Below are 26,746 nucleotides of genomic sequence, written 5' to 3'. Positions count from 1 at the left end.
CCTGCAGGCCATGGAAAGCCCCCCAGGAAACACCCAATATCCCTGAGATACTACCCAATGTCCTTGGAAGACCCCCAAGGGAGGAGGTTGACCAGAAGTCCAGTTCCTTCACCATAGAGTCTCCTCCTAGCACAGCATCCTTTTTCCTCTGCTGACCAAAAGTCCAGTTCCCCCACCATAGAGTCTCCACTTAGCGCGGTGTCCTTTTTCCTCTACCTGTCCTAACCTAAAGTCCTATCAATTGTGGAGCCAACCGGCGACAGGGAGCTGCAGAAGAGGGATGAAAGAGCCACATGTGGCTCCAGAGCCGTGGGTTGCTGACCCCTGGTATAGATGATGGAGCAAGGGAGGGGGCCTCTTTAAACAATTGTTTTCAGTAACCAGCAGATCTTTTGATTAGCATTTCTATTTATTTGAAGTAGGAAGTAAGAAATTGGCCAGAGACGAAAACTGCCCAGAAAGTCAATCTATCATTACTTGAAAACTCCTAACATGAGAAATAAAATTCTTGACTATTCAATTAGTGAGCAAAATCATGTTATTGTTGTGGGATAATATGAAAATGGTACATTTAAAGTTACTGAACATTGCTCGCTAGATGCTTTATAACTCAGATTAGGCTATCCAATGAGTGTACACATTCCAAACTCAATGATTGAACTGTATGGTGGTTTCTCACTTTTCTAAGGACCTTCTCACTTTGGGAGACCTATCCTTTTCTTATATATAAATAAAGTGGTTTTTCCTCCTCTTAAATTATCATTGTTTTCATTCCAGCTGTAAGGTCCCAAAATACACTTGAGTCACCAGAATGCCAAAGAGAGAGACTCAAGACGAGACTTGCAAAAAAAACCCAGATTTTATTTATGGCCAAAAACAAAATACTGAGTGGAACTATATCCAGAACATACAGATACAATGCATGCGAGGAGATAGCCACACCTTGGGGAAGTTTCCCCCTCTTAAATTATCATTGTTTTCATTCCAGCCTTAACATAATTATTTTGAAATCGCATACAATTTGTATCCATCATAATAATACCCAAAAGTCCTATTTTTGTCTCAATCTTAAAGACATTTTCTGCCAATGGCCAGTTCTATTTGGCCTTCTAGTTGCATTTTTTTTTTCAATTTTTTTCTTTTTTCCTTTTGGCTTCATTTTCCTGCCTTTTGTGAATTTTCTTATGCCTTCGAAGAGACGAACTCCAACCAAAACTTTTTCCGCACTCAGAGCACTTATGTGATTTTATCCCGGTGTGAATCTCCTCATGGGTCCGAAGGTCACAAATATGAACAAACTCCTTCCCACATTCCCTGCAGGTGTGAGGTTTCTCCCCTGTGTGAAACCTCTCGTGGATTTTCAGATATTTTTTGTAAGCAAAAGATTTCCCACACTCCAGACATTTAAAAGGTTTTTCTCCGGTGTGGATGCGCTGATGCCTCAAAAGGCTGTAATTCCTGGGAAAACATTTACCGCACTCCAAACATTTCAGGGAAATCACTCCTATGTGCTTTACCTGGCTGTGTTTTCTAAGGGTCGACAAATAAGCAAATGCTGCCCCACAGTCTAAACATTTGTAATCTTTTCTTCCTTTGTGAACTTGCCCGTGACGTTTGAGGTCTCCTTTGCTATGAAAGGACATTACACACTCGATGCACTGAAAGGGCTTCTCCCGCGAGTGAATCTTCTGATGTTGCCAAAGGCTTCCCTTTACAAGGAAGCACTTCCCACACTCTGCGCACTTGTATGGTTTCCCCCCTGTGTGGGCATCCTGATGCGCACGAAGATACCAGTTGCGGGTAAAGCTTTCCCCACACTCATCACATTTATAGGGTTTCTTTCCTCTGTGAAATTCCTGATGTCTCGAAAGTGTTGAAGTATCTATAAATCGTTTCTCACATTCAGGGCATTTATAGGGTCTGTTGCCAAAGTGAATTGTCTGATGTCGTATCAGGCATGCCTTGGTGGAAAAACATTTCCCACAATCTGGACACTCTTCCTTTTTCTCCCTCCTGTTTGTTTTCTTGTGACGCCGAAGAGATGATCGCTGGGCAATTTTTTCCCCGCATGCATTATAAGACTTGATTTCTTTGTGAACTTCCTCGTGGAGCCAAAGCTGTGACTTCTGAGCGAAGGCCTTCTCACATTGGCCACACTTGTAAAGTTTCTCTCCTGTGTGAAGCTCTGATTTCTGAGATAACCACGGTCTTTTCTGGCATTCCTGAGGTTTTTTCCGCTGGTGGATTCGCTGATGGGCTCCAAGGTCCGAGCCTTTAGTAAAACGCTTCCCACACTCTCCACATTTGTAAGGCCTCAGTCCAGGGTGGCTCCGGAGATGTTTAGCAAAGTCCCACATTCCAGGAAAGGATTTCCCACATGTCAAACATGGATGCGATCCATTCCCCCTGTGCAGCTTCCGGTGGATCAAAAGGAGGGACCGGTAAGCAAAGGATTTCCCGCACTCAGAGCATTTGGAGAGTCTCTCCTGATTCCTTCGGTTGAAGCATTTTCCCCTTTGCATTGTTTCCATAGTGTCTCACTTGCGGTTCCTTTGTAAACAGAGACTACTTGCAAGCAAAACTTTTGACTGCAGGTTTTTCCAGGGGGCACCTGAGAACAAAAGAAAAAGAAGTGAGGACATGTATTTGCTCTCCTTCAGAGCCCAAAATAGCCCAAAGGTTAGGTAGAAGACCTCTTGCATGAGTTCTGGGAGGATCTATAGCTATGCTATAGCTATTCTGGCTGGAGAATTCTGGGAGTTGAAGTCCACAAGTCTTAAAGCTGCCAAGTTTGAAGACCTCTGGTGTAAATCATCAAGATCTGCAAAGATTCATGTTGGAGGTCAATTGAGCTCCACCCACCCACCCATTTCCTGAAAGGAAGGCTGATGGCATCCTTTGGCCAAAACATGACGATCCTACCTGACCCACAGGTGAGACTTCGGGCTCTGTCTTGAACCAGTTTCTTTTCACTTAATGTGTTACATTCCCCCCCACAAACACTGGAATTACTCCTGTACTGGTAGTAAAAAAATTTGAAACCCACCACTGCCTCAGAGACATCAGCTTAGTACCCAATTCTGGCCCCCTGGCCCATGCCCTCCTAGTAGCCCTGCATTGGCTGTGCAGCAAGTATGCCAAGCTATGACATACCCTGCTTCTTCTTTGAGATATGTACCAGGCTCTGAGTCAGAGGTGGGTTTCAGCAGGTTCTGACCAGTTCTGGAGAACCGGTAGCGGAAAGTTTGAGTAGTTCAGAGAACCGGTAGTAAAAATTCTGACTGGCCCCGCCCCCATCGATTCTCTGCCTCCTGAGTCCCAGCTGATCAGGAGGGAATGGGGATTTTGCAGTAACCTTCCCCTGGATTGGGGAGGGAATGGAGATTTTAAAGAGTGCCAGTTTCTCTGTATAATGAAGTACATAATTTAGCAAGCAGATAAACATGAGAGTCACAATGTGTTAAAGGTTCCCTCTTGCTTTGAGGGGCCTGTCTTTTAGTTAATCAACTAAAATTAGCAAACTTCCTCAATTCCCCCAAATAAGGTTACCCAAGCTTAATCTACATTTCAAAGGATAAGGTCTGCAAACAGAGTTAATTAAATTAGGTCTCCCAGAGGAACTGCATGTTCATAAATGTCAATGGAGATTCTCAGTCCTCCAGGTTGTCCCAAAGGTGCTTTTTCAAGATGAGGCAGAACAAAAAGAAGGTTATAAGAGATTGCTTCTTAGGCAGTAAAATGTGTGAAGGAAATGGAAAATGTCAAACCTCAAGATCACAGTTATTCAAGTTTTAAGGTATCCATGAAGGAACTGCTGGAAACTTAGGTACTTCCTGCAAGACACCTGCGACCTCATTCTGTATGAAGGGGGAGCAAGATATCTAGCTTCTTCAACAACGCTGATATCTTATATTTCCGTGATTTGCTCCTTTTGAAAAGTATATAAGTGCTTGTTTTTTCCATAAGAAGGGCTTCAGATGTTGCTATGGCGATATTGTCAGAACCTTTTGCGCAAATAAATACAACTCCTTTGGATTCCGAGGTCTGAGTCTCATTATTCCTGCAACGAAGAGGCAACCAGACTTTCTGTTTTTTTTTTTCTTTGAAGACGTTTTGCTTCTCATCCAAGAAGCTTCTTCAGCTCTCAGCTGAAAACGTCTTCAAAGAAAAAACCGAAAGTCCAGTTGCCTCTTGAAAAAGCACCTTTGCATGCTCACAAGAATAAACATCCCTTACGCACACACAATAATAAAATAATAATAAAAAATACATGGAACGTTGTCCATGTTGGTCACGATGGGTGGGACACAACTTCGCAACTAACAACAACGCACCCCCACACATCACCCTGGTGAGATAGGTAAAACCTTGGTCTGAACCAATGTTAGAAAATATTAGGCCTGAATCCTTAGCTAAGATATATTGTTCCTCTTTATTACTTAGAAGAACTGCTGTATTAGCATGTTGGAAGAAACATCCTTCTAGGTTCTGCTCCAAGTGGGGAAACAGACACTAGAAACATGGAGACTGCTTCGAAAGATGGTTTAATGGTGGACAGGATCACATGGCTTGAGTTCCTGAACAGAAAAAGGGCGATACAGTAAATCTTCGGGTTTTTATGCTCTCTCTGGCTCTGCATTTCTTGGGGCCCAGAAAGAGTTTCCTGATTGGTTGTCAGACTCCCAGGGGGTGGGGGCCTTGCTGGCTGATGGTCACATGTGCTTCCCAGGTCACATGTGGTGAGTTTCTGCTGCTATTGTGTAGAGGGCTAATCCCATCTTTGGCAATTCCTACTATGGCTCTGCCTGAAGGAGGCAGATCTTTGTTATCTAGAATAGACTGGCCCAAGCCTTAATGGCCCATTGACAAAGAGTGGGGGGCAGGAAGGTGGGACCTGCTTTGTCTGTAAAATATGCTTCTCATATTTCTCATCCAGGGAAATATAATATTCTGCCTTTTTCATATTTCCTAAAATATTTCACTCTTCCAGGAAAGGGGTGGGTGCTAACTTCCTACAAGCAAGAATGTATTTTTATCTGACTAACTCAGACGGATGCATCCTGTTGTTCCCTGTATGTGTTGTCTCAGATGTCACATGCGAGACGAAGATAACATATGTTACTCCCTTTTTGTATTATCTTACCCCCTTGTCTGGAAGGAACGGTTTTAGTTCCCTATCATACCTTATATGTCCAATACACCACCCCTGAATACGCCTATGTATTGAATAGTATAAATATCTGCTTATGTCAACCCTTCGGGGTTCAGACATTTTGCTTGCTTTTGCTATTTGAACCTGCGCAAATAAACTTTCCTACAATGAAGAGCCTGTCTTTCCTACAACACTAGTAACAAGGCAAAGGTGAAAAAGTCAGATAAATTCCACTCTTATTAATATAGAACTTCTGTGAGACCAGACAAATGTCACGTTCGCAAGGTAACCCATAGGGAGCAAAGTCACATATTAGCTCCCATTAACAAAGGTATACATTATCCGAAGTATAGGTAACCACATAGCTGACACAGGAAACTTAGCTAGTTTTACAAGAAAACTATGAACTAGGTTGACTCAGCCTTCCATCCTTTCTAAGGTAGGTAAATTGAGAACCCAGTTTGTGGGGGCAATAAGATGACTTTGTATAAAAATATACAAAAGTATGAAGGCTATTGCTTAACGCATTGTAAGCCGCTCTGAGTCTCCGGAGAAGGGCGGCATATAAATCTAATTAAAAAAAACAACAACAAAAAAAATCTAGCGATAGGAAATAAGTTACTTAGAATAGCAACAAGGGGAGGGCAATGAAGATATCAATATGTAACCAGTCATAATCTGACAAATGTATATTAACCATATATAGAAGAATTGCTTTCCTTGCATCTTGTACGCTGTGCTGTTGAGGTATAAAAGTATCTGTACCATAACCCTTCGGGGTTCTGACTTGCAAGTACAAAACTGCTTCTGAACCTTGCGCAATAAACTGTCTCTGGCTGACCCAGGAATGTTGTTCAGTCTCATCATTCCATAACACTAGAATCAGCATGTAGACACCCCGGATAAGTTCCCCTTATAAAAACCTGCTACTGCACCCCATTTCTCGACAGCCTTCCCCCAAAGGCAACCTGTTTGGCTTTGAGGTATAAATATTTCTTCTTTCCTCCCAGCTGCCTGGATCTCATTTTTATTTATTCTTGGTCTTTTATTTATTCTTGTTCGAATTGGAGCCCCAAAGGATTCTCCTGCCAGATGAGAAGCGAAACGTTTTCAAAGGGGGGGGCACCCCCAAAAGTCCAGTTGTTGCATTTTTGGGGGGAAAAGCCCCTTTGGATCGGAAGGACCACAAAGAAACTTTCTAGGAGCAACTGCTCCAAAGCTTCTTCCCGGAGCCCCTCGGGGAGCCTCGGCCGGGAGAGGGGGACTCTCCCCGCTTTGCACCCCTCGAGGGAAAGGAGGCTGCAGCTCCCTGCAGGCGACGCGGATGCCGAAGCGGATCCCCAAGCAAAGGCATGCAAGGCGTGGCGGGGATGAAGCCTTACCTGGCCGAAGCGAGAACCGAGAAGCCTCCTCCGAGGGATCCGGCGCCGATCTCCAAGGGGAATCCTCTGGGAAGGATGGGGGGGGGGGGACGGGACGGAACGAAGTGGAAGAGCAGCGAAGAAGACAGCAGCTGCGGGGGCGGGGCTTCGCGCCTCCTCTCGGGATCCTCCTCCTCCTCCTCCAGGCAGCCACGCCCCTCGGCAATGAGCTCTTGGGCGGCCTTTCCCTCCCGTGACGATTGGCCAGAAGGGAGAAGATTGGCTCCGCCCCCGAACGTCCGAGCGGGATTTCTCTTCGGGGCGCCTTTCCCATGCAAATGAGGCGAGGCGGAAGGAACGTTCCACTTGGGGCGCTCGAGAGGGGGGTTCTAAGTAGTCGAGCCGGACTGCTACAGATGCTGCCTCCCCTGCGGGGGCTGAAAGGTGGATTCTTCCTATAAAGGAAGCTTTTCCCCGCAAGGAGAAACGTAGCTCCGATTTCTCTACGTTTCTGCTTGAAAGTTCTGGCTGGATCGCTTGGAAAAATCTGACTTGGATTGCCTGCTCGGAAGAGGCTCAATGCAGGTAGTCCTCGATTTACGGCCGATAGATACATTAACAAAGTTGGAAGGGACCTTGTAGGTCGTCTAGTCCAACCCCCCACCCAGGCAGGAGACCCTACCTTCATCACTTCTGACAGGTGGCAGTCCAGTCTCTTCTTGAAAGCCTCCAGTGATGAAGATCATTTAGTGACCATTCAAAGTTACGATGACACGGGGGAAAAAAGGGGACTTGTGGCTGTTTTTCACACTTACGACCGTTGCAGCCTACTCATGGACACGTGATCAGAATTCAGACACTTGGCAACTGACTCAGATTTTTTTTTTTTTAATTTGATTTATATGCTGCCCTTCTCTGGAGACTCAGAGCGGCTTACAATGCGTTAAGCAATAGCCTTCATACTTTTGTATATTTATACAAAGTCAGCTTATTGCTCCCACAAACTGGGTCCTCAATTTACCTACCTTAGAAAGGATGGAAGGCTGAGTCAACCTTGAGCCTTGGCGAGATTCGAACTTGCAGTAATTGCAGGCAGCTGAATATTAATAACAGGCTATCAGCCAGCTGCGCCACCAGGCCCCCCTAGATTTATGACGGTTGTAGTGGCCTGGAGCCACGTGATCCCCTTTTTGCAACCTTCTGTCCAGCAAAGTCAATGGGGAAACCAGATTCGCTTAACAACCATTTTATTAACTGTAGTGATTCATTTAACAACTTGTGGCAAGAACGGTCGTAAAACGGGGCAACGTTCACTTGACGGATGTCTCACTTAGCCACTGAAATGTTGAGAGGGGGCCTCTTTAAACAACTGTTTTCAGTAACCAGCAGAGCCTTTGATTAGTATTTCTATTTATTTGAAGTAGGCAAGTAAGAAATTGGCCAGAGACGAAAACTGCCCAGAAAGTCAATCTATCATTACTTGAAAACTCATAACATGAGAAATAAAATTCTTGAATATTCAATTAGTGAGCAAGATCACTAATATGGGATAATATGAACATGGTACATATTGAACATTGCTCGCTAGATGCTTTATAACTCAGATTAGGCTATCCAATGAGAGTACACATTCCAAACTCAATGATTGAAGTGTATGGTGGTTTCTCACTTTTCTAAGGATCTTCTCACTTTGGGAGACCTATCCTTTTCTTATATATAAATAAAGTGGTTTTCCCCCCTCTTAAAATATCATTGTTTTCATTCCAGCTGTAAGGTCCCAAAATACACTTGAGTCACCAGAATGCCAAAGAGAGAGAGACTCAAGACGAGACTTGCAAAAAAACAGATTTTATTTATGGCCAAAAAGAAAATACTGAGTGGAACTATATCCAGAACATACAGATACAATGCATGCGAGGAGATAGCCACACCTTGGGGAAGTTTCCCCCTCTTAAATTATCATTGTTTTCATTCCAGCCTTAACATAATTATTTTGAAATCGCATACAATTTGTATCCATCATAATAATACCCAAAGGTCCTATTTTTGTCTCAATCTTAAAGACATTTTCTGCCAATGGCCAGTTCTATTTGGCCTTCTAGTTGCAATTTTTTTTCAATTTTTTTCTTTTTTCCTTTTGGCTTCATTTTCCTGCCTTTTGTGAATTTTCTTATGCCTTCGAAGAGACGAACTCCAACCAAAACTTTTTCCGCACTCAGAGCACTTATGTGATTTTATCCCGGTGTGAATCTCCTCATGGGTCCGAAGGTCACAAATATGAACAAACTCCTTCCCACATTCCCTGCAGGTGTGAGGTTTCTCCCCTGTGTGAAACCTCTCGTGGATTTTCAGATATTTTTTGTAAGCAAAAGATTTCCCACACTCCAGACATTTAAAAGGTTTTTCTCCGGTGTGGATGCGCTGATGCCTCAAAAGGCTGTAATTCCTGGGAAAACATTTACCGCACTCCAAACATTTCAGGGAAATCACTCCTATGTGCTTTACCTGGCTGTGTTTTCTAAGGGTCGACAAATAAGCAAATGCTGCCCCACAGTCTAAACATTTGTAATCTTTTCTTCCTTTGTGAACTTGCCCGTGACGTTTGAGGTCTCCTTTGCTATGAAAGGACATTACACACTCGATGCACTGAAAGGGCTTCTCCCGCGAGTGAATCTTCTGATGTTGCCAAAGGCTTCCCTTTACAAGGAAGCACTTCCCACACTCTGTGCACTTGTATGGTTTCCCCCCTGTGTGGTCATACTGGTGTGCACTAAGATATGACTTGCAGGCAAAGCTTTTCCCACACTCTTCACATTGATGGGCTTTCTTTCCTCTGTGCCATTTCTGGTGTTTGCAAAGTGCCGAAAAATACAGAAATCCTCTCCCACATTCGGAGCATTTATAGGGTCTGTCGCCAGTATGAATTGTCTGATGTAGTATCAGGTATGTTTTGGTGGAAAAACATTTCCCACATTCTGGACACTCTTCCTTTTTCTCCCTTCTCTTTGTTTTCTTGTGACGCCGAAGAGATGATCGCTGGGCAATTTTTTCCCTGCACGCATTATAAACCTTGATTTCTTTGTGAACTTCCTCGTGGAGCCAAAGCTGTGATTTCTGAGCGAAGGCCTTCTCACATTGGCCACACTTGTAAAGTTTCTCTCCTGTGTGAAGCTCTGATTTCTGAGATAACCACGGTCTTTTCTGGCATTCCTGAGGTCTTTTCCGCTGGTGGATTCGCTGATGGGCTCCAAGATCTGAGCCTTTAGTAAAACGCTTCCCACACTCTCCACATTTGTAAGGCCTCAGTCCGGGGTGGCTCCGGAGATGTTTAGCAAAGCCCCACATTCCAGGAAAGGATTTCCCACATGTCAAACATGGATGCGATCCATTCCCCGTGTGCAGCTTCCGGTGGATCAAAAGGAGGGACCGGTAAGCAAAGGATTTCCCGCACTCAGAGCATTTGGAGAGTCTCTCCTGATTCCTTCGGTTGAAGCATTTTCCCCTTTGCATCGTTTCCATAGTGTCTCACTTGCGGTTCCTTTGTAACCAGAGACTACTTGCAAGCAAAACTTTTGACTGCAGGTTTTTCCAGGGGGCACCTGAGAACAAAAGAAAAAGAAGTGAGGACATGTATTTGCTCTCCTTCAGAGCCCAAAATAGCCCAAAGGTTAGGTAGAAGACCTCTTGCATGAGTTCTGGGAGGATCTATAGCTATGCTATAGCTATTCTGGCTGGAGAATTCTGGGAGTTGAAGTCCACAAGTCTTAAAGCTGCCAAGTTTGAAGACCTCTGGTGTAAATCATCAAGATCTGCAAAGATTCATGTTGAAGGTCAATTGAGCCCCACCCACCCACCCATTTCCTGAAAGGAAGGCTGATGGCATCCTTTGGCCAAAACATGACGATCCTACCTGTCCCACAGGTGAGACTTCGGGCTCTGTCTTGAACCAGTTTCTTTTCACTTAATGTGTTACATCCCCCCCCTCCCAAACACTGGAATTACTCCTGTACTGGTAGTAAAAAAATTTGAAACCCACCACTGCCTCAGAGACATCAGCTTAGTACCCAATTCTGGCCCCCTGGCCCATGCCCTCCTAGTAGCCCTGCATTGGCTGTGCAGCAAGTATGCCAAGCTATGACATATCCTGCTTCTTCTTTAAGATATGTACCAGGCTCTGAGTCAGAGGTGGGTTTCAGCAGGTTCTGACCAGTTCTGGAGAACCACTAGCGGAAAGTTTGAGTAGTTCAGAGATCCGGTAGTAAAAATTCTGACTGGCCCCGCCCCCATCGATTCTCTGCCTCCCGAGTCCCAGCTGATCAGGAGGGAATGGGGATTTTGCAGTAACCTTCCCCTGGATTGGGGAGGGAATGGAGATTTTAAAGAGTGCCAGTTTCTCTGTATAATGAAGTACATAATTTAGCAAGCAGATAAACATGAGAGTCACAATGTGTTAAGGGTTCCCTCTTGCTTTGAGGGGCCTGTCTTTTAGTTAATCAACTAAAATTAGCAAACTTCCTCAATTTCCCCAAATAAGGTTACCCAAGCTTAATCTACATTTCAAAGGATAAGGTCTGCAAACAGAGTTAATTAAATTAGGTCTCCCAGAGGAACTGCATGTTCATAAATGTCAATGGAGATTCTCAGTCATCCAGGTCATGGTTGTCCCAAAGGTGCTTTTTCAAGATGAGGCAGAACAAAAAGAAGGTTATAAGAGATTGCTTCTTAGGCAGTAAAATGTGTGAAGGAAATGGAAAACGTCAAACCTCAAGTTCACAGTTATTCAAGAAAGATTTATTTATTTATTTATTTATTTATTTATTTATTTATTTATTTATTTATTTATTAATTAAATTTCTATACCGCCTTTCTCCCGTAGGACTCAAGGCAGTGTACAGTCAAGAAAAATATAGACACACAAACATCATAAAATTGCTAATTAAAATTATTACTTAGTTTGGTCAATTAAATAAAACCCAGAATTAGATAACATTTAAAAAATCATTCACATGTTCGTATGTTTAGCCCTGCCTGTTGGAACATCAGGGTCTTGAGGGCACGGCGGAAAGCACGGAGATCAGGGATATTCCGTATCTCCGGGGGCAGTTCATTCCAAAGGGTTGGAGCCCCCACAGAGAACGCCCTCCCCCTGGGAGTCGCCAGTCGACATAATTTGACTGACGGTACCCTGAGTAGTCCCTCCCTGTGAGAACGAACTGATTGGTGGGAGGCTATTGGTGGCAAAAGACGGTCTCGTAGGTACCCAGGTCCTAAGCCATGGAGTGCTTTAAAGGTGATTACTAACACCTTGAATCGCACCCGGAAGACCACCGGGAGCCAGTGGAGCTCACGTAGGAGAGGTGTTACATGGGCGTAACGAGCTGCGCCCATAATCACCCGCGCGGCTATGTTCTGGACCAGTTGGAGCCTCCGGGTGCTTTTCAAGGGGAGCCCCATGTAGAGAGCATTACAGTAGTCCATACGGGAGGTAACTAGGGCATGAGTGACCATGCGCAAGGCGTCCCGATCCAGAAAGGGACGCAACTGGCGGATCAGGCGAACTTGATAAAAGGCACCCCTGGCCACGGCCGTCAAATGATCTTCCAAAGATAACTGTGAATCCAGGAGGACACCCAAGTTGCGGGCCCTCTCTGTGGGGAGCAAGATCTCATCCCCTATCGTCAGTGATGGTACCAGCTGACTATACCGGGACACCGGAAGCCACAGCCACTCGGTCTAGGAGGGGTTGAATCTGAGCTTGTTTCTCCCCATCCAGATCTGCACGGCCTCCAGGCAACGGGACATCACAGCAAGGGCATCATTGGGGTGGTCTGGGGTGGAGATGTATAGCTGTGTGTCATCAGCATACTGATGAACACTCACCCCAAAACCACGGATGATCTCGCCTAGCGGTTTTACATAAATGTTGAACAGAAGAGGTGAGAGGACTGACCCTTGCGGCACCCCACAAATAAGGTGCCTCGAGGTCGACCTCTGCCCCCCTGCCAACACAAAATGCGAACGGTCAGAGAGGAAGGAGGAGAACCACCGAAGCACGGTGCCCCCTATTCCTAACCCCTCCAGCTGGTGCAGTAAGATACCATGGTCGATGGTATCAAAAGCCGCTGAGAAATCTAATAGGACCAGGATAGAGGAGCAACCTCTGTCCCGAGCCCTCCAGAGATCATCCACCAATGCGACCAATGCCGTTTCCGTGCTGTATCGTGACCTGAAACGCGACTGGAACGGATCTAGATAGACAACTTCATCCAGGTATTGGGGTAGTTGTTGCGCCACCACACTCTCAACAACCTTCGCAACAAAGCGAAGATTGGAGACTGAACGATAATTTGATAATATAGCCGGGTCCAGGGAAGGCTTCTTGAGGAGGGGCTTAACAACCACCTCTTTCAAGGCGGCGGGAAAGACACCCTCACTCAGAGAAGCATTTATAATCCCCTGGAGCCAGCCTTGTGTAACCTGCCAGGAGGCCAGTACCAACCAGGAGGGACATGGGTCCAATAAACATGTGGCAGTGTTAAGCTTGCCCAGAATCCTGTCCACGTCCTCAGGAGCCACAGAGTCAAACTCTTCCCAGATAATGCTCTCAAGACCTGCCCCCGTCTCCTCCCCTGGATCTACCCAATCGGAGTCCAGGCCTTCCCGAATCTGAGCGACTTTATCATGCAGGAATTGTACAAAATCCTCAGCTCGACCCTTTAAGGGATCTTCCCGTACCCCCACCTGAAGTAGGGAGCGGGTCACCCTAAACAGCGCAGCTGGGCGGTTCTCTGCAGATGCAATAAGAGCGGAGAAGTAGCTAGACTTCGCCGCTCTTATCGCCACTAGGTAGGTCTTAATATAAGATCTCACCTGTGTTCGGTCAGATTCAGATTGGCTTGTCCTCCAATCGCTCTCCAGGCGTCTTTTCCGACGCTTCATCTCTCTCAGCTCCTCGGAAAACCAAGGAGCTAGACGAGATCGGCATCGGGTCAGAGGCCGCAAAGGCACAACGCGGTCCAAGGCCCCAGTAGCTGCCCTGTCCCAGACGACCACTCAGTCGAGTTGTGAGCCAGAGTCTCAGGAAATGGCCCAAGCTCCATCAGGAACCTTTCGGGGTCCATCAGGCACCTGGGACGGAACCATTTGGTTGGTTCCGTCTCCCTGCGGTGGGTGGAAGTGACTTGAAAGTCCATGTGAAGGAGAGAATGATCAGACCATGACAAGGGCTTGATGTCTATATCCCCTATTCTTAGATCATTCAGCCACTGATCAGAGACAAAAATCAAGTCCAGAGTGTGATTCCCCAAGTGGGTGGGGCCTTGAACTACCTGGGTCAGGTCCATGGCCGTCATGGAAGCCATGAACTCCCGAGCCGTCTCCGACATCTCACCAGCGGATGGCAGGTTAAAATCCCCCATAACAATAAGTCTGGGGGTTTCCACCGCCACCCCGGCTATAATGTCGAGCAGCTCAGGCAGGACCACTGTTACGTGGCAGGGAGCCAGGTACGCAATCAGTAGGCCCATGTGAATCCCCCGACCCCACTTCACAAGGAGGGACTCACATCCGGCTATCTGAGGAACAGTGGCCTCCTTCGGGCAAAGACTTTCTCTAATGATTGCTGCCACTCCCCCACCCCTTCCCTGAGTCCTTGGCTGATGGAATGCACGGAAACCTGGCGGGCACATTTCCACAAGGGGAACTCCTCCCTCCTGGCCTAACCAGGTCTCCGTAATCCCTGCCAGGTCAGCACCCCCCTCTGAAATAAGATCATGAATGAGGGGGGTTTTATTTACCACTGACCTGGCATTACATAACATCAGCCGTAGACCCAGGGTCTGAGACTCTGAACAACCCGGGAAACGAGCAGTGCTTTGGGGGTCGGAGTGTTTTAAGGTATCCATGAAGGAACTGCTGGAAACTTAGGTACTTCCTGCAAGACACCTGCGACCTCATTCTGTATGAAGGGGGAGCAAGATATTTAGCTTCTTCAACAGAGCAACAGGGGGCTATAAATAATATAACCAATCAACGCTGATATCTTATATTTCCGTGATTTGCTCCTTTTGAAAAGTATATAAGTGCTTGTTTTTTCCATAAGAGGGGCTTCAGATGTTGCTACGGCGATATTGCTCCGAACCTTTTGCGCAAATAAATACAACTCCTTTGGATTCCGAGGTCTGAGTCTCATTATTCCTGCAACGAAGAGGCAACCGGACTTTCTGGTTTTTTTTTTCTTTGAAGACATTTTGCTTCTCATCCAAGAAGCTTCTTCAGCTCTCAGCTGAAGCTTCTTGGATGAGAAGCAAAACATCCTCAAAGAAAAAACTGAAAGTCCAGTTGCCTCTTGAAAAAGCACCTTTGCATGTTCACAAGAATAAACATCCCTTACGGACACACAATAATAAAATAATAATAAAAAATACATGGAACGTTGTCCATGTTGGTCACGATGGGTGGGACACAACTTCGCAACTAACAACAACACACCCACACACATCACCCTGGTGAGATAGGTAAAACCTTGGTCTGAACCAATGTTAGAAAATATTAGGCCTGAATCCTTAGCTAAGATATATTGTTCCTCTTTATTACTTAGAAGAACTGCTGTATTAGCAAGAATGTATTTTTATCTGACTAACTCAGACGGATGCATCCTGTTGTTCCCTGTATGTGTTGTCTCAGATGTCACATGCGAGACGAAGATAACATATGTTACTCCCTTTTTGTATTATCTTACCCCCTTGTCTGGAAGGAATGGTTTTAGTTCCCTATCATACCTTATATGCCCAATACACCACCCCTGAGTACGCCTATGTATTGAATAGTATAAATATCTGCTTATGTCAACCCTTCGGGGTTCAGACATTTTGCTTGCTTTTGCTGTTTGAACCTGTGCAAATAAACTTTCCTACAATGAAGAGCCTGTCTTTCCTACAACACTAGTAACATGGCAAAGGTGAAAAAGTCAGATAAATTCCACTCTTATTAATATAGAACGTCTGTGAGACCAGACAAACATCACATTCACAAGATAACCCATAGGGAGCAAAGTCACATATTAGCTCCCATTAACAAAGGTATACATTACCCGAAGTATACCACAAAGCTGACGCAGGAAACTTAGTTAGCTTTACAAGAAAACTATGAACTAGTGACAGGAAATAAGTTACTTAGAATAGCAACAAGGGGAGGGCAATGAAGATATCAATATGTAACCAGTCATAATCTGACAAATGTATATTAACCATATATAGAAGAATTGCTTTCCTTGCATCTTGTACGCTGTGCTGTTGAGGTATAAAAGTATCTGTACCATAACCCTTCGGGGTTCTGACTTGCAAGTACAAAACTGCTTCTGAACCTTGCGCAATAAACTGTCTCTGGCTGACCCAGGAATGTTGTTCAGTCTCATCATTTCATAACACTAGAATCAGCATGTAGACACCCCGGATAAGTTCCCCTTATAAAAACCTGCTACTGCACCCCATTTGTCGGCAGCCTTCCCCCAAAGGCAACCTGTTTGGCTTTGAGGTATAAATATTTCTTCTTTCCTCCCAGCTGCCTGGATCTCATTTTTATTTATTCTTGGTCTTTTATTTATTCTTGTTCGAATTGGAGTCCCAAAGGATTCTCCTGCCAGATGAGAAGTGAAACTGTGAGATGTAAATGCCTTATTCCCTAATGTGTAAATAATGTATATATGGGACATCGGGGGTTAACTTATTCTTTGGTTCCTAATGTATTCATAATTCACCACTCCCATTCTTAGCTCCACCCCTTGTATATATAAGGAGCCACCTTCACCATTTTCCTTGCTTCTATCTGTGAATATTCAGTGAATATAGAATGCCTGTTATAATTAAAGAGAAATATATTTAAACCTCTAACTCTTATTATCATTATTGAGTCTGATCCTGAAAATATTGCAACAAGCTGGTAGCAGAGGATGGTTAATTGACTCAATAAATACTTAAAGATGTCTAAGAAAGATAGGCCCAACACCAGGGCCTACAGCAAAGAAATAGAAACTGAACAAGAAATAATCAACGAATCCACAAACGCGATTTCGAGAGAATCCGAAGAATACACCACTGAAGAAGAAGAACTAATAAATGAAAATAATGACCAGGAGGAAATCGAAATAGAAAATAACGAACTCAGATCAGAGATATTAAAACTATTAAAAAGCCAGAAGAATGATGAAAGCCTCATCGCGAATCTCCAAGAAATGCTGAAAAACAGCGGAGCAGCGAGAGAGAAAAACATTGCTAAAGAGAAACCCAAAGACCAAAAAACTGTGAGTGATATGACTACAGAGAAAGTCGTTATGAAAAAGAAAAGATGTGATCCCGCGCGAAATTTTGAATGGCAGCCATCTTGGTTCCAACAAGCCTCCAAAGTGAGCGAAGCAGAGCCAATCAAAATGCTCAGTTCAAAATTTCTGGCGCGAAAAACGTTATCAGACAACGAAAGCGAAAAGGAAGATTCAAACTCTTCAGAAGAACCAGAATCAGAAAGCGAAGACGACTTAACGAAATCCCAAGTAAAGTCAGCAATGAAGACGCTTTTTGCTGCATTTGGGCCAAAATTAAAAATTTCCAAAGCGACAACGAAGAAGCTAGAGAACAAGCCGATACCTCAAGACCTGCACGCTCCCATCCTGACTTCGAGAGCGACGACGCCCGAGCCCAGAGAGCCATGTCGATTCCGCCCTACACCGCAGACCGGATCAAGTACCAACGCACACAAAAGAAAGAAAAGAGCAGTCGCCGCCATCAAAACTCCTAAAACCGAGCCAGAAACCGACTCGTCTGAAGAGGAGCGGAGCGAGCGAGCTGCAATGGAGAGAACCTTCCACGACGACGCCAAAGAAGAAATGAGCAACGCGCATGTGCGAAACTACGTAGACGGTCCGGAAAGACTTGAACTGGCCAGAGAACCGCGCAGACTCGTTGCGAGCATCCCCATGCCGTTTTGCAATTTCCTGCACTTGCGAGACCACGGACTACCTCAGGTTGTAAGTAATGGACAAAATAATGTGGGAAACTTACCCAGTGACTTCCCAAAACTTAGAGTTGATGGCATTAATTTGCAAGAATGGTATCAACAGCTCCAGGTTGTCTTTATGAAAGAAAATTTACTATTCTTTATCACTAGTCCTCCAAGAAGACCTTGGACTTTAAAAATAGATTGTTTACATCATAGAGCATTTTTCTTAATAATATCTAGCGTGTCTCCTGCAATGTATCATAGCATCAAACCAAACCTAACTGTTTCAGAAATAATTCAATGCATGTTTAATCTGTTTCACAGCGATAGTGTAGCTACCACTACAAGAATGTCTAAGGATTTCTTTTCTTCCAGAGTAAAACCAGGGGTTTCCATAAGTGAGCATTTGATATCTCTAAACAAAATAAGAGCTGAGCTGCATTTGAGGGGGGAAGTGATTTCAGATCAAACAATGAAAAGTGTTATTATCAATTCACTTGATTCATCATGGGATAGTTTTATGTCACACTTAGACACCATCAATCTAGGATATTTATCCATAGAAAGTCTATCTAACAAATTGATAGCAGAAGACAATTCAAGAAAAAATCGTTCCAGCAATCACACAGAACACAAATCTTTTAGGAAGGTAGCTTTCCAGGAAAAATACAATGAAGCTTTTAAATGCCATAATTGTGGGTCCAGGGAACACAATAGAAGAGACTGTCCCAAAATCTCAAAGGAGAGACATAGGTCAGAGTATAGGAGTAAATACAATTATAGACAGTCTTCCACAGATAGACATAAATATAGAAGCCCACCAAATTACAGAGATAGTAGAGGGGGTAGAGAAAATTCAAAAGAGAGAAAATCTGGTTCACTGAATGGACTAAATAAACAAGACAGCACTAAAACACAACAAAATGAGAACAATAATTGGCTTATTGATTCTGGGGCAACCAACCACACCACTAATAACAAAAATATATTGTCTTCATTTACAGAAGATAAATTTGTAATAAAGGTAGCTAATCAAGAAAAGGTTCAAGTATTAGGCAGAGGAAATGTGACCTTGCCTGGCCTAGGAAAAATAGAGGGGGTATTGTTAATTCCAGAAATACCTCATAACATACTAAGTGCCATAAAACTAAGCAGAGATTCTGACATCAATATAGTTTTCTCAAAGGGGAAAGCAACTTTAGAGAAGGACAAAACAAATGTAGGCACTGTGATGATTAAAGGAGGCCTACCCTATCTAATAACAAAAGAAAGATGGTTACATAACATTGATTCAAATATGGAAGATTGTATTGAGGCAGATGATGAAAACGTTAGTAACAGTGACATTGATGAATGTAAAATATCTCATGATCACGCAAATACACACAATGAGAAGAAACCAAGAATAGGTAAACCAATTCATGATGAGTGTGCTCACATCTTGCATAGGAAGTTAGGACATGCAAGTTTTCCTGTAGTACAAAAAATGACTGAACACGCAGAAGGTGTCAAAATAAAAAATTGTGAAAATTATTTGGAATGCTCAGTATGTAAATCCACTAAACTAAAAACTAGTCCCAGACCAAAAAAATCCAACAGATCAACTAACAAAATTTTTGACTTAGTACATATGGACCTAGTTGGTCCATTAACTCCATCAATCACTTATAGAAAACGTTACTTCCTAACAATAGTAGACGATTACAGTCGCTATGGTTTTGTTTACACATTAAAACACAAGGATGAAACCTTTCAGAAATTTAAGGAATTCTACAAACGCATAGAAACACAACATAATATCAGAATAAAACAAATTATGACAGATAGGGGATGTGAATTCATGTCTAAAGAATTTTACCAATGGTTAAAGGATAGAGGAATGCTACATTTCACGTCTAGTCCATTTTCTGCGTTCCAAAACGGGATTGCAGAGAGAAAGAATTCCACACTACAAACCATGATTAGGTGCACATTAGAGGATGCTGGTTTAGGCAAACAATTTTGGTCAGAGGCCTTACATTATTCAAATTACACTCAAAATAGAACCTGGTCCAGTATTGTGAATAAAACACCATATGAGGTGATGTATAATAGGAAACCCAAATTAGCACACATGCACATATTTGGAGTCACTGCAGACGTACACATACCTAAGCAGTTGAGGAGAAAGGGAGAAAACGTATCCAGAAGATTAAGATTTATGGGATATGAAACTGGCACCAAAGGGTACAGATTCATTGATAATAATAACAAATTTATAGTCTCCAGAACAGCTGTGTTCCATGAACAGGCCAATTGGTCTAAATTACACCTTAATGAAATATTTCCAAATAAATGCAAAGATACAAAATCTTGTGAGGAAGGGACAATAGAAAATCAAAATATCAACAAAAATAAAAACAAAACCAAAACTTGGACAAATAGTCAGCACAAAATAAAGACAGACACATTAACAAAAAAGGAAGCAAGATATTTGCATGATAACCATAGCAAACCCGAAAGAGCTATTAGAAACAATAGAAATCAAGTACCAAATAAATACAGAGATTACATAATGCATATGGATGGTGAACAAATGACACCTAATACATATGAGGAAGTATTAAAACTCCCTCGTGAAGAAAAGGAAAAATGGGAACTAGCTATGAAAAAAGAGATGGAAAGTTTGCAAGGATTAAATGTGTTTACACCTGCGATTGCACCTAAAGATAAAACGATTATAGGTACCAGGTGGATTTATAAAATTAAGAATCTAGAAGGAGGCAATACTCTATACAAAGCTAGATTGGTTGCACAAGGTTATGCACAAAAATATCCGGAGGACTACACTGACACATACTCCCCCACAGTGAGAACAGAGAGTGTTAAAACAGCTCTAGTAGTGGCATCTGCACTCAATCTTGATGTATTTCAATATGACATACAGACTGCGTATTTACACGCAAAACTAGATAAGGAAATATATGTAAGAGCACCACACAGTCAATACACTAATAAGAATGAAATTTGGCTATTGAACAAGAGTCTATACGGATTAAAGCAATCTGGCAAAAGATGGTACGATTGCTTGGTAAAAGTACTTAAGACCATGGATTTCAACGCTACCACTGCTGATAACTGTTTCTTTGTAAAAAAGAGTGATGATCATATTGAATTTGTATTAATTTATGTAGATGATATTTTATATATAGGAAAACACAAGGAGAGAAGAGAAACCTTTGTAAATAAGCTAAACGAACATTTCTCGTTGAAATCTCTAGGTAAAGTAAACAAATACCTTGGTGTACAAATTAACAAAACTAGAAGGGGATTCAAACTTACTCAGAAAGATAAAATCATTGAACTTCTGAACAAATGCAATTTAAACAATGCCAAACCCTGTGACACTCCTATGCAAACTGATTTCCTTAGAAACACTGATGAATCTTCCCCTGAATTCAAGGATAATACATTTTATAGATCAGTCATAGGTTCACTTCTTTATATATCTAATTGGACCAGGCCAGATATTGCATTACCACTCAACTTATTGTCAAGATATGTTAGCAAACCAACAATGTATCATTGGGAAGCAGTCAAAAGAATTCTAAGATATCTGAAAAGTACATTAGACTTTTGCTTAGTATTAGAACCTAGTAATGATAAAGAACCAAAACTTACATGTTACGCAGATGCGGATTGGGCTGGAGATATATCATGCAGAAAGAGCACTTCTGGTTATATTTTTCTATTAAATGACTGTCCAGTTTACTGGTACACTGGTAAACAAGAACTGGTAGCCACTTCGACCACAGAAGCGGAATATGTTTGTTTGTCCAAAGCTGCAAATAACCTTGTATGGTTTAATGATTTGATTTCAGATGTTTGGAAAAAACCTGCTTTGCCTTTTGTTATGCATGAAGATAATAAAGCAGCCATTGAAATATCCAGATCCGATGCCATTGGACAAAGGTCCAGGCATATAGATATAAAATTTAAGCATGTGAGACAATTGTCTCAAGATGGATTTATCAAAGCAGTGCATTGTGATACCTCTGAACAATTAGCTGACATATTGACGAAGCCTTTACCTTCTAAACAGCACAAATATTTAACATCAAAATTATATGTCTTATATTGTCCTGAATCTGAATGTAATTGGTGTTGTATAGCGAACCGGCATTTAGAGGGGGATTTGTGAGATGTAAATGCCTTATTCCCTAATGTGTAAATAATGTATATATGGGACATCGGGGGTTAACTTATTCTTTGGTTCCTAATGTATTCATAATTCACCACTCCCATTCTTAGCTCCACCCCTTGTATATATAAGGAGCCACCTTCACCATTTTCCTTGCTTCTATCTGTGAATATTCAGTGAATATAGAATGCCTGTTATAATTAAAGAGAAATATATTTAAACCTCTAACTCTTATTATCATTATTGAGTCTGATCCTGAAAATATTGCAACAGAAACGTTTTCCAAGGGGGGGGGCACCCCCAAAAGTCCAGTTGTTGCATTTTTGGGGGAAAAAGCCCCTTTGGCTCGGAAGGACCACAAAGAAACTTTCTGGGAGCAACTGCCCCAAAGCTCCTTCCCGGAGCCCCTCGGGGAGCCTCGGCCGGGAGAGGGGGACTCTCCCCGCTTTGCACCCCTCGAGGGAAGGGAGGCTGCAGCTCCCTGCAGGCGACGCGGATGCCGAAGCGGATCCCCAAGCAAAGGCATGCGAGGCGTGGCGGGGATGAAGCCTTACCTGGCCGAAGCGAGAACCGAGAAGCCTCCTCCGAGGGATCCGGCGCCGATCTCCAAGGGGAATCCTCTGGGAAGGATCCGGGTGGGGGGGAGAGACGGGGGACCAAGCGGAAGAGCAGCGAAGAAGACAGAAGCTGCGGGGGCGGGGCTTCGCGCCTCCTCTCGGGATCCTCCTCCTCCTCCTCCAGGCAGCCACGCCCCTCGGCAATGAGCTCTTGGGCGGCCTTTCCCTCCCGTGACGATTGGCCAGAAGGGAGGAGATTGGCTCCGCCCCCAAATGTCCGAGCGGGATTTTTCTTCGGGGCGCCTTTCCCATGCAAATGAGGCGAGGCGGAAGGAACGTTCCACATTGGGGGTTCGAGAGGGGGCGTTCTAAGTGGTCGAGCCGGACTGCTACAGATGCTGCCTCCCCTACGGGGGCTGAAAGGTGGATTCTTCCTATAAAGGAAGCTTTTTTCCCCCGCAAGGAGAAACGTAGCTCCGATTTCTCTGCATTTCTGCTTGAAAGTTCTGGCTGGATCGCTTGGAAAAATCTGACTTGGATTGCCTGCTCGGAAGAGGCTCAATGCAGGTAGTCCTCGATTTACAGCAGATACATTAACAGAGTTGGAAGGGACCTTGTAGGTCGTCTAGTCCAACCCCCCACCCAGGCAGGAGACCCTATCTTCATCATTTCTGACAGGTGGCAGTCCAGTCTCTTCTTGAAAGCCTCCAGTGATGAAGACCATTTAGGGACCATTCAAAGTTATGACGACACGGGGAAAAAAAGGGACTTGTGGCTGTTTTTCACACTTACGACCGTTGCAGCCTACTCATGGACACGTGATATACTTTTGTATATTTATATATTTAAGTATAAATATATACTTTTGTATAGACGCTTGGCAACTGACTCAGATTTATGACGGTTGCAGTGGCCTGGAGCCATGTGATCCCCTTTTTGCAACCTTCCGTCCAGCAAAGTCAATGGGGAAACCAGATTCGCTTAACAACCATTTTATTAACTGTAGTGATTCATTTAACAACTTGTGGCAAGAAAGGTCGTAAAACAGGGCAATGTTCACTTGACGGATGTCTCACTTAGCCACTGAAATGTTGAGAGGGGGCCTCTTTAAACAACTGTTTTCAGTAACCAGCAGAGCCTTTGATTAGTATTTCTATTTATTTGAAGTAGGCAAGTAAGAAATCAGCCAGATACGAAAACTGCCCAGAAAGTCAATCTATCATTACTTGAAAACTCATAACATGAGAAATAAAATTCTTGAATATTCAATTAGTGAGCAAAATCATGCTATTGTTGTGGGATAATATGAAAATGGTACATTTAAAGTTACTGAACATTGCTCGCTAGATGCTTTATAACTCAGATTAGGCTATCCAATGAGTGTATACATTCCAAACTCAATGATTGAACTGTATGGTGGTTTCTCACATTTCTAAGGACCTTCTCACTTTGGGAGACCTATCCTTTTCTTATATATAAATAAAGTGGTTTTTCCTCCTCTTAAATTATCATTGTTTTCATTCCAGCTGTAAGGTCCCAAAATACACTTGAGTCACCAGAATGCCAAAGAGAGAGACTCAAGACGAGGCTTGCAAAAAAAACCCAGATTTTATTTATGGCCAAAAACAAAATACTGAGTGGAACTATATCCAGAACATACAGATACAATGCATGCGAGGAGATAGCCACACCTTGGGGAAGTTTCCCCCTCTTAAATTATCATTGTTTTCATTCCAGCCTTAACATAATTATTTTGAAATTGCATACAATTTGTATCCATCATAATAATACCCAAAGGTCCTATTTTTGTCTCAATCTTAAAGACATTTTCTGCCAATGGCCAGTTCTATTTGGCTTTCTAGTTGCATTTTTTTTTTCAATTTTTTTCTTTTTTCCTTTTGGCTTCATTTTCCTGCCTTTTGTGAATTTTCTTATGCCTTCGAAGAGACGAACTCCAACCAAAACTTTTTCCGCACTCAGAGCACTTATGTGATTTTATCCCAGTGTGAATCTCCTCATGGGTCCGAAGGTCACAAATATGAACAAACTCCTTCCCACATTCCCTGCAGGTGTGAGGTTTCTCCCCTGTGTGAAACCTCTCATGGATTTTCAGATATTCTTTGTAAGCAAAAGATTTCCCACACTCCAGACATTTAAAAGGTTTTTCTCCGGTGTGGATGCGCTGATGCCTCAAAAGGCTGTAATTCCTGGGAAAACATTTACCGCACTCCAAACATTTCAGGGAAATCACTCCTACGTGCTTTATCTGGCTGTGTTTTCTAAGGGTCGACAAATAAGCAAATGCTGCCCCACAGTCTAAACATTTGTAATCTTTTCTTCCTTTGTGAACTTGCCCGTGACGTTTGAGGTCTCCTTTGCTATGAAAAAACATTCCACACTCGATGCATTGAAAGGGCTTCTCCCGCGAGTGAATCTTCTGATGTTGACAAAGGCCTCCCTTTACAAGGAAGCACTTCCCACACTCTGTGCACTTGTATGGTTTCCCCCCCGTGTGGGCATACTGGTGTGCACTAAGATATGACTTGCAGGCAAAGTTTTTCCCACACTCTTCACATTGATGGGCTTTCTTTCCTCTGTGCCATTTCTGGTGTTTGCAAAGTGCCAAAAAATACAGAAATCCTCTCCCACATTCGGAGCATTTATAGGGTCTGTCGCCAGTATGAATTGTCTGATGTAGTATCAGGTATGTTTTGGTGGAAAAACATTTCCCACATTCTGGACACTCTTCCTTTTTCTCCCTTCTCTTTGTTTTCTTGTGACGCCGAAGAGATGATCGCTGGGCAATTTTTTCCCTGCACGCATTATAAGCCTTGATTTCTTTGTGAACTTCCTCGTGGAGCCAAAGCTGTGATTTCTGAGCGAAGGCCTTCTTGCATTGGCAGCACTTGTAAAGTTTCTCTCCTATGTAGATTTGCAGATATTGAAGCAGCTCTGACTTCTGAGATAACCACAGTCTTTTCCACCATTTCCAGCATTCCTGAAGTCTCTTTCCCTGGTGGATTTGCTGATGGGCTCCAAGGTCCGAGCCTTTAGCAAAACGCTCCCCGCACTCTCCGCATTTGTAAGGCTTCAGTCCAGGGTGGTTCCGGAGATGTTTGGCAAAGCTCCACATTCCAGGAAAAGATTTCCCACATGTCAAACACAGGTGGGATCCATTCCTCGTGTGCAGCTTCCGGTGGATCAAAAGGAGGGACCGGTAAGTAAACGATTTCCTGCACTCGGAGCATGTGGAGAGTCCTTCCTGGTTCCTCTGAGGGGAACTCTGCTCAGAGGGTTTCCCCCCCTGCATTGTTTCCTGAAACTGCTCGCTTGAAGGGCTTTGCAGGCTGATGTTTGTCGAGAGGGATTTTTTTCCAGGTAGGTCCTACTGGATGAAGGAAAAAGAGGTGAGGAAAAGGGGAAGATTCTTTCTCTTTCTGACCCCAAGTAAGGCAAACAATAGCTAGGAGATCCCTTACATCAGCCCTGGTGAGATTCCCAAAGCCTCCCCTCCCTTCAATCAAAGCAATGCTGGGATCCTCCTTGTGAAGCTGATCTGAGATCTCCCTTCCCCTTTCTTAGCAAGAGGGGAGCAATGGCCGTCAGGAGTCCCTTTGCTCTCCATTTGCCTGTCTGAAGTGGGATGATCTCTGTCTTTTTCTTTCGCTCCGTTGGTGTGTGTGTGTGTGTGTGTGTGTGTGTGTGTGTGTGTGTGTGTGTGTGTGTGTGTTATTTGAGACCCATTGTAATGATCCCCACAGGATGTGTCAGATGGGTCCATACATGTGGACAGTATAACCTATGTACTGTATTTTTTGGAGTATAAGAAGCAGCTTAGTTTTTGGGGAGGAAATTGGGGGGGGGGGGGAAATCTGCCTACCAGGTATTCATCTGGCTAGTGTCCTTAGTCTGGTCAGCACATTAGTTTGCTGGTTTTTATCCCGCTTGGGGATAAAAAAACAGCTTCTAAGGCACAGCTGATCTTTGGAGAGAGAAGCAATGAGAAAAGCAGGCAAACCACGGAGATCTCTTCACTCGCTAGTGCCCTGTTAGCAGTGGTGGGTTGCTCCCGGTTCGCAAGAACCGGTAGTAAAAATTTGTAGTAGTTCGGAGAACCGGTAATAACATTGGCTGGTCACGCCCCCGAACCGGTCTCCGGGCCAGTTGCCGCTCGCTTACGCCACCCACCTCATCAGAGGCTTTTTTTTTTCTTTTAAAAGCATTTTTTCTACAACCTCTTCGGCCGAAAAAATGCTTTTAAAAGTAAAAAAAAAAAAAGCCTCTGATGATCGCGCGGCTCATCTGGGATCGTCAGAGGCTTCTGAAAACATTTTTTCTGCAACCTCTTCAGCCGAAGAGGTTGTAGAAAAAAAAAATGCCTTTAAAAGCCTCTGGCGATCCCAGCTGAGTTGCCTGATCGTCAGAGGCTTCTGAAAGCATTTTTTTCTGCAACCTCTTTGGCCGAAGAGGTTGTAGGAAAAAAAAATGCCTTTAAAAGCCTCTG

At 43.6% G+C, this 26,746-nt stretch overlaps 2 protein-coding genes across 2 annotated transcripts; both read right to left on the bottom strand.

The window, feature by feature from the left end:
- Positions 1-840: 840 nt before the first annotated feature.
- Positions 841-22,295, bottom strand: LOC139311890 (zinc finger protein 850-like). The gene is made up of 3 exons (XM_070936411.1): positions 22,240-22,295; positions 8,669-10,112; positions 841-2,010 (listed from the first exon to the last, which is right to left on the bottom strand). The coding sequence occupies exons 2-3, from the start codon at positions 10,030-10,032 to the stop codon at positions 1,128-1,130; spliced, it is 2,247 nt and encodes a 748-aa protein (XP_070792512.1). The 5' UTR covers positions 10,033-10,112; positions 22,240-22,295; the 3' UTR covers positions 841-1,127.
- Positions 22,296-24,118: 1,823 nt separating this feature from the next.
- Positions 24,119-25,628, bottom strand: LOC139311873 (zinc finger protein 665-like). The gene has a single exon (XM_070936398.1). It carries the CDS (start codon positions 25,550-25,552, stop codon positions 24,119-24,121), a length of 1,434 nt encoding a protein of 477 aa, XP_070792499.1. The 5' UTR covers positions 25,553-25,628.
- Between the last annotated feature and the right edge of the window lie 1,118 nt (positions 25,629-26,746).

This window comes from Pituophis catenifer, unplaced genomic scaffold (assembly GCF_029215685.1).
Source record: "Pituophis catenifer annectens isolate HBS135680 unplaced genomic scaffold, rPitCat1.0.hap2 SCAF_2, whole genome shotgun sequence".
Classification (NCBI taxonomy): Eukaryota; Metazoa; Chordata; class Lepidosauria; order Squamata; family Colubridae; genus Pituophis; species Pituophis catenifer.
This window is presented reverse-complemented; position numbering and strand designations above follow the sequence as displayed.